At 30.4% G+C, this 8,476-nt stretch overlaps 2 protein-coding genes across 2 annotated transcripts; one reads left to right on the forward strand and one right to left on the reverse strand.

Annotated features, from left to right (window-relative positions):
* Nucleotides 1-378: 378 nt before the first annotated feature.
* RpL23 (ribosomal protein L23) lies at nt 379-1,896 on the reverse strand. The gene is made up of 4 exons (XM_068765715.1): nt 1,788-1,896; nt 1,514-1,597; nt 947-1,074; nt 379-591 (listed from the first exon to the last, which is right to left on the reverse strand). The coding sequence occupies exons 1-4, from the start codon at nt 1,798-1,800 to the stop codon at nt 394-396; spliced, it is 423 nt and encodes a 140-aa protein (XP_068621816.1). The 5' UTR covers nt 1,801-1,896; the 3' UTR covers nt 379-393.
* A 452-nt stretch (nt 1,897-2,348) lies between these two features.
* Nucleotides 2,349-7,729, forward strand: Prosbeta7 (proteasome subunit beta type-4). Its single transcript, XM_068765901.1, has 5 exons — nt 2,349-2,590; nt 2,705-2,917; nt 3,155-3,290; nt 6,907-7,052; nt 7,525-7,729. Exons 1-5 carry the CDS (start codon nt 2,457-2,459, stop codon nt 7,682-7,684), a joined length of 789 nt encoding a protein of 262 aa, XP_068622002.1. The 5' UTR covers nt 2,349-2,456; the 3' UTR covers nt 7,685-7,729.
* Nucleotides 7,730-8,476: the final 747 nt, after the last annotated feature.

Here is an 8,476-nt window from a genome sequence, read left to right on the forward strand (position 1 = left end):
ATTTATAACCAATCTGTAATAATAGAAGATCCTAAAAAGAGAAAGACTTATCCAATGCCAAAGGAGCTATCAAAAATCAAGATATTTTCAAAATTATTGCATGTGAGCATTCAGATGCAGTATACAAAAGATTGTAAGTTGCTATTTCCATTCACAGGAGGCAACATGCATAAACAGCGCAAAAATACTTTGCAGGGAAATCAACATATCCTAGGTCTAGAAATCAGGAAGAAATGTATATCAGACTTATTTGATTGATTACAGCCTAGACATTTCTATAGAAGCCCACAGTTTGTGTCAAAATAAAGTGCCACTTTGCAAAAACCAGTCTGTTGTATTATATACAAGTAGGAATTAGAAATAAAAGATTTTTTAAGATATATTTTATATTACTCAAGCTATTGAGCTTGCATTGGAGGCAATACGGGGCCACAGATCAGCACACTCCTTAGCAACAGGTCCAGTGATGGCAGAGCCTTTCATTTCTCCTTTGTTGTTGACTATGACTCCTGCATTGTCTTCAAAGTATATAAAAATACCATCCCTCCTTCTGAACGGCTTCCGTTGTCGTATGACCACTGCTGGCATTACCTACAATGAAAAATTGAATTCAAATACTTGCCTTCATTAGTTTCGAAAATTTTAAAAATTAAAAATGTTTCAGTCAGCCAAGGTGTAACAACATAACTGGAGTTTCAGTTTTTTTTTAGCGAAACCTTTGGCATATCATCATTACAAATTTATTACTAATTAATGCCATTTCAACTCACACAAGATTTCTCATGATTAAATCTCTTATTTTTATAATTCTCTAGTTAAAATAAGATATAAAAGTTCAAATATTTGTGTCAATGTTGTTAAATAATATCTATTATAGGTAGTGCTAAAATAGAGGCAACCATAACCCTTAAGGGTTGTCTATAATATATTAATTAGTAATATTAACCTTTTTCCTGAGTTCAGGTTTGCCTTTTTTGACAGTAGCTACAATCATGTCACCAGAACCAGCAGCAGGAAGCCTGTTAAGACGACCCTTAATTCCTTGCACAGCAATCACATAAAGGTTCTTTGCTCCTGTAAACACAAATCCCTTATTTAATTTAAATATACTTAAACCGCAAACAAAATAATTTATGTACTCAAGACTGATGAAAACTAATTTTTTTCTAAATAAAATAAAATCTAAGCATTTACAAGTTTGAAATTAACAAAAAGAAAACATTTTTGACATTTTAGTTACTGATAAAAGAAAAAATTGGATTAGTTGTTCTAAACTATTTTGATAACATTTCCAGTGATGATCATTGTTCGTGCAATTGTTAATTAAACAAGTAATTATGAGTGCATAAGTTATTGTCAACTATTTTTAAAACTGAACAACCTCAGACACAGCCAAGGAAGAAATCATTATGATTCAATACACTTAAGTGTCTATTTAGAATAAATCATCATCGGTGTGTTCAGTCTCACAGAAATTATAGGTTATAAGTAAAATAAACTCAAATTATTTTACCTGTGTTGTCGGCGCAGTTAATAACGGCACCCACTGGGAGACCCAGTGAAATGCGAAACTTCGCTCCCGCGGAACCACCACGTCCTATAAACAAAAATATGCACACCTTAGAACGTCGCACACAAATACACTTTTTACGTGAAAAAACAATTACATGTGAAAAATAAACACGCCTTGTGAACAATTAACGCATTATAAAACTGTTTCACATCCATATTTATAATTTACATCAATATGCAACAAGATTATAACAGATATTTGGAAATTCACGAACCTCTCTTAGACATTTTGTAGTGTCACTTTATGAAGAGGGAATCAAAAGGAGCGCGGTGTACTTGAAATGTTTAGGGTTGCCACTATCCACAGTTAAATGTCCAGATATTTTTTTCTAATATTTTGACATTATCTGATATTTCTTAGTAAAAATATAATAAAATTGGTATATGCTATTCACTTTATTACAAGAAAGTTATAAAAACATAATAACACTTCAGTGTCTCCTAAAGTTAATGTGACAATGTATAAATATTTTTAGTAACTTGTTTTTCTGATCTACTTTCTACTTCTCAATACGTTATTTTAAACCCTTACATTCATATGCAGATATATAAATAAATATAAATGAATAGTCAAAAATAAATTAAAACACTATTACTTTTTGCTTTATCATATTTCCGTGATATTTTTTTTAAGTTAACTGTTTTTCTTGTCTAAATTTAAATTTTATCATTGTGCATGTACAGTTAAATTCATAAACAGTATGTTAAAACCTTTTTTATTAATGTTGCTTGTGGTAACTTTGTAAATTTGATAATATTTCACTGAAACGAAACGTTACTAAAACTAAAAAGTGTTTGTCATTTTCGATTTCATTGCCGCTTGTCATTCTTGCAAAAGTTATTTCATTTTGTTATTATAAAACACCTAACTAAATAAATACGATATGGCGTTTATGGGTGATATGTTAAATCCAGCTCCACTATGGCATAATGGTCCTGCTCCCGGAGCATTCTATAACTTCCCTGGAAATTCAAGTCATGGGTTCGTTGGCCACACAACCCAGGATTTTAAAGCTCAGTACGTACCATTTTAAATAAAAAGAAATGTTTTTGATTACTTTACTTTTGTTTTAATATTTTGAATGTCAGATGGTGTGTAAATTTTTGTTTATTTATAAACCTTTTGTTTCAGTTCAGCAAATCCTATAACAACGACGACCACTGTGATAGGTTTAAAATTTGATAAAGGCTGTGTAATTGCAGCCGATACACTAGGATCCTACGGCTCGCTTGCCAGGTTCCGTGACTGCCCTCGCGTTTTAAAAGTCAATGATCTGATTCTTCTTGGTTCTGGTGGTGATTATGCTGACTATCAATATTTGAAGGATGTTATTGAACAAAAAATGTAAGTATCAAAAAACAAAATTTTTGTTTATACTAATAAATGCTTAACCTACTAAGTCATTCAAAATTTCTGTTGAAATTAACTGACATATTTCTAAAACCTAAATCTGAAACATATTTCACCTACAGCAATACTCACTAAATCCTATACCTGGGAAATATCCTATGTCTGGGAAAAAGACATGTATATATTTGCAACTTTATAGCAAACTTAATTATATGTGTGTATTTTTTACAGTATAGATGAGCAATGCATAGGTGATGGCCTGCAATTGAAACCTAAGTCATTGCATTGTTGGCTTACAAGAGTTCTTTACAACAAACGCAGCAAGATGGATCCTTTGTGGAATAACTATGTTGTAGCAGGGATTCAGGTAATGGTTCTTCTCACACATATAGTCATAATATTGAAAACTTGTTTATGATGTTGAGTACATTATAAAGTAATTTTTTAATAAACATTTTAAACTAATCTAAGATGGAAATTTGTAATTAGTAAATAGCACATTTTAATGAAAGCATTTTCAGATTCTTACCTCGAAAATATAAGTTTAGGTAAAGGGCAGCATGGAATTGTGAGCAATCTATTTCTAAATCATGTCATTGTGATCATTTCATCATCTCTGCTAGACCCCTGCCCATGTAGATTTTCAATAGGACTGGTTGATAGTGGCCTATATCTAGCATCTTACCTTCCAGTATTATAATCATTTTATAATTATATATTCAAATGTAATGTAATAAATGTATACATAATTAACACATTGTATATCAGTCACAAGTTAACTTGTGTTTTTATGGCTGAATGTTGATGTCCAGCCGAAAGTAAATCTGTGTCGCTTTTTTTTCACATTGCTGTCACTTGCTCTATTTATTTGCTTCTCTTAATTGCTAACATACAAAGCAATTGTTGTATCATATAACATAAGCTGTTTCTCTCTTGTATACGACTCGTCAAATCTGTATCGGAAGAGTGAAACTCTGATATTAGGCCAATAAAATATCAAAAAAGAAATATAATAGCATCAGATAGTGATGACAATTTAGAAGAAGAGTGTAATGATCATGGAGTTTCTGGACAAGCATGGCACCATGTCTTAGAAAAATAGTTTTTGCCAGAAAAGCAAATCTGACTAATGTGTAGGATATGTTTTTCAAAGGGAAAACGAAGCGAAACTAGATATATTTGTAAAAGCTGTTAGGTAGGACCATAGGTGATTGATATACTGCTTATCATACAAAAAGAAATATTACAGGTGGAATAATAAATAAAGTTAATTTTTATTATTTTACTTCCACATCTAATTATGAAATGATAGCCGGTGACATGATATAAATTTTCAGCAAAATTGCTGGTGTTAATTGTAAATTTGGAGTCATAGATTAACTTATTTTTGATAACATAGTTTTTCTTGCAAATAAAAAAAAACATCTGGCCATCATCTGTGAAGTTGCAGGAGTTTGATATTCATTATACAACTGATGGAAATAGCATTAAATGTCTTGGCTTTATGTAAAGCAAAGTTCTTGGGTTCCACATGAATTAATGGAAAATAATTTGTCTGATTCTTCATCACATAATTAGACACAAAGTGAAGCTATTTTTGGACAAGTTGATTACTGGAGCATCAGCAACAGTTTGGAAACTAAGTATCCATTAATGATAAGTACTCCTTTGTTTATGGGGGTCCAGTATACTTTAAGCTGCTGAAACAGAAAAGCCATCAATGTGGATCTGTACTGCAATCTGCTGCATAAAGGACAAAGGCGAGCATTAACGTCCATAAAAGAAATAGCATACCATACCACATACTGCATCGGTGACAACAAAAACTGAATTTATTAGAATGGGAAAGCCTTAGTCACCGACCATAGTCACTTGACATTGCACCATCTGATTAGTACTTGTTCACATCTCTGCAAAATATCAAGTATTTTGAGTGTTTCTATGGCAGTTGATGACTATTATAACCTCTGGGTCGAGAACTTCTTTAAAACAGTAATTCATAGCTTATTTTAAACATGGCAACAAGTTATAACAAATAATGGAGGAAAATTGTCGCCCCCACCCAATAAACTCTTATTATTATTGTTATTATATATTGTATTGTTCCGTTTCTATCATTCAGCATCTAGTAGTTTAATTTTTTCTAAAGTAAAATGAATGAGACTTTTTATACCAGTTTATTCCACAAATAATGTTATTCTTGGATAATATTAATTGTGGAATAATAAAGACTATTGTCTTTTACAAAAATAGTTAATTAAGGACAAACAGAAAACTACTTACGATATAATCCGGGAACGAAATTCTCGCAAGATTATACTTGCGTGAATTCCCTTGAATTTGTCAGAGCGAATACAATATTACACGGGGGAAAAATATTCGATAAGTTTTCAGTAATGGGTATTACTTGCTACTTTTGTATTTTTTATGAATATATTGACGGTATCGACTTGTTACTATAATATATTTTAAAGAATCGATGACGAAATATGACTCGAAAAAAACTCTAATAAACTATTGCGGTAAAGAAGTTGGCAGAAATTTACACTTGAATAATATCGTTTTGCAACCTTACTAATGACATTCAATATAAAATTGCGGACAAATAACATTGCAAATGACATTACTCTCAAAAACGTTTAAATTTAATTCCATAAAAATCTATTTCCCGTAATAACTCATATAAATTCCAGAATATATAAACAGAAATTAAATATGTGGATACAGAAAAGAAAATCTTTAATTTATAATAGTAGTATATAATAACCCTTGTAGGCTGAATATAATTCAAGTCATTAAAGAATTACGTGTTTATTCGGCTGGGGCGACGATATAATTGAACAAAATTAAAATTAAACATGTTTTTATAAATGAATTCAAATAATTTCTTAAAAAGAATTGACGGGACTTTCCCTCCAACCTTATAATAATTTCTCTAATCATCATATGAGGTTGTTGTAAGTCCAAAAACGGAAAAATAGGAGTGCTGTAACATTATTACCAATTTTAAAATAGCACTACAACATACATTAAGACTCCTTAATGTGTGAGAAATGTTCCATCATAGTAGAGTGTAATGCAAAACGGCATTAAACGAGGCTATTTTATAATGTAAATAATGTGCTTGGGTGAAAATACTTAGAAAATTGGTTAGATATCGAAATTAATATGTTGTTATTATTTTAATACAAAGAATTAAGGCTAATATATTTATGAGAACTAACAAAATTCCAAATCAGTGGGATCATTTAGTCTATTATGTTTCCAATTTTCGGCCTTTTATTAAGAAGGCATCTAATCTAATTTGCGTTTCTCTTGCGTTCTGTTGGAAGTTGTTGTTAAGTAAATAAAGCATCTATAACACCTTATGTTACTTTTGAACTCCTGTCGAAATTTGGATCATTTTTAAAAATTGTTTCATGATTTCAGTTAAAGTGGTCGAACTATTTTTTACTTATGCCATCGAACTTTTATCTCTATCAATATTTTTGTTTTCTTGTTGTTCAGTAAATTCCTTGAACGCATCATTACAAAGACTGCCACTGTTTCTTTACCACTACTTTGGATATGTTTGTACAGATTTGAAACCTAGTGCTGCGCAAAATTTCGGGGAATCACCAAGTTAAAATGAAAGAGCTAAATCATAACAGCTTTAAGTGGGGTCTCATTGTATTACAATGTTTTATAGTTTTGTAATTGGAAAGTTTTTAATTGTATCTTTGTTGAGTATAAGATGTAGTAACTTCAGAAATTTAGCACCAAGAATATGATTCTTTTATAGCCTATATTATTAATTACTTGATTATTGGATTAGTAGTGCTAAGCAAATATTGAATGTTACCAATGATAAGTAAACAGTAGACAAAGATTAAGTGTGGTATATTTTAGGAATAACTATTGTGGTTGTAACACAAAGTTGAGAAAATTATTAATTTTCACCTCTATACCCTCATCATCATTAATATTTATGTATTTAATTTCAGGATGGAGAACCATTTCTAGGTGCAGTGGATAAGTTAGGAACAGCATATGAAGATAGCACAATTGCAACTGGCATGGGTGCATACATGGCAACACCTTTGTTACGTGATGCATTAGAGAAAGGTCCTCTTGATGAGGAATCTGCAAAGTATGTATAAGTTGTTTTTACTATTACGGTTTTAATTTTAATGTTTAAATAGATTTTAATGCCCGCATGTTCTGCATTTTATACTTCAGCCATTCACACATAATGTACCAAACGTAAACTTCTTTTTCTTTGTTTTAAATCTAAAGTAGTGTACAAGATTTTTTTTAAATGTGTGGAATTTGGTTTGATATCTCATTAGCAGGGTTGATATTATAACAAATACACCAAATGTTAAATTTCACTTAAAATAATTCAGCATTCTAAGCTCATCTGATCTGGTGGTAGCTTACCCATGGACTGATTACACAAACCTTTTTTTAACATTAAAAGTAATTAACAATTCAAAAGTGCTTGTAAATGAAATGAATTTTGAATTAGAATGAAATTGGCTGTGAAAAAATTTAATATAAGAAAAATAAGAAAAATGTGTGTTATGTTCTATGTTTTATAATATTGCATATGTTTATTTCAGAGCATTGGCCCGTAAATGTATGGAGGTCCTCTATTACCGTGATGCTCGCTCTTTCCCTCGTTATCAACTTGGCATAGTTACTGCTGATGGAGTGGTTGTAGAAGAGCCCGTCGAAATTAATCAGAACTGGACTCTGGCTCACATGATACATATGAAGTAAATTTGTATTTTGTAAAAAAAACTTTAATAAATGTTTAATAACAAATATGTGTTATATTTACTATATATTTCGACATCATTATATTTGTTTTCATTATATAATGTACACACGTGCATTTAACAAGCTTAAAATACGACAAAACATAAAAAAAATAATTTTAAAATAAAAACAATTAGGCCGGGAATTAAACCTAACAAGTTTCAATTCAGGTTTACCGACAATGTAAGATTGCCATCAAATAACCTAATAAGCCTTTTACAGACTATTTGAAAGGCCATAAACACGTCACCAAATTAAGTTTCGCTTTAAAAAATAAATTAGTTACACTAAATAAGAAATGTATAAAATTATAATAACTACATAATATTTTAAGTCTTAATTTAATATATATAAAATAACCATAATTTTTTCACAAAAACGGAATAGGACCTAGATTTGTAAAAAAGTATTGACATCGGTTTTGATTACTATACATACTCGTCTAATAACTTCGATGTTCTCGCTTTAGCAGTACTTATACTAAAATTGAAACGAAGATTAGTATGGCCGTAAGGGGCAGCAAGGATGACATGTTCCATTTCAAATTTTATCGTTAAAAACTTTAAAATCTACAAGTCCATCAGATTAAAAATTGGAACGACATTGGGATTTGAGAAATTGGAATAGGATTTTTCATTAAGCCTAGTAACACTGCAAAATAGAGAAATAAAATAAATTTGAATACTTTGGCACAGTAATGTTAATAATTTTATTTAGATTTTTACAGTGAACTTAACGTTTGCAAGAACAATA

Source organism: Battus philenor, unplaced genomic scaffold (genome assembly GCF_028537555.1).
Source record: "Battus philenor isolate CCGP_79_NKW_IND1 unplaced genomic scaffold, ilBatPhil1.0.hap1 SCAF_20, whole genome shotgun sequence".
Lineage (NCBI taxonomy): Eukaryota > Metazoa > Arthropoda > Insecta > Lepidoptera > Papilionidae > Battus > Battus philenor.

Bases quoted from the DNA above. Each gene is read 5' to 3' on its own strand.
- RpL23 (XM_068765715.1), bottom strand. The intron at 1,075-1,513 runs GTAAAATAATTT...TTGTGTTTACAG, and splicing joins TAACTGCGCCGACAACACAG to GAGCAAAGAACCTTTATGTG. The intron at 592-946 runs GTTAATATTACT...TTTTCATTGTAG, and splicing joins AACCTGAACTCAGGAAAAAG to GTAATGCCAGCAGTGGTCAT.
- Prosbeta7 (XM_068765901.1), top strand. From the start codon at position 2,457: ATGGCGTTTATGGGTGATATGTTAAATCCAGCTCCACTATGGCATAAT. The intron at 2,591-2,704 runs GTACGTACCATT...CTTTTGTTTCAG, and splicing joins ACCCAGGATTTTAAAGCTCA to TTCAGCAAATCCTATAACAA. The intron at 3,291-6,906 runs GTAATGGTTCTT...ATTTAATTTCAG, and splicing joins ATGTTGTAGCAGGGATTCAG to GATGGAGAACCATTTCTAGG.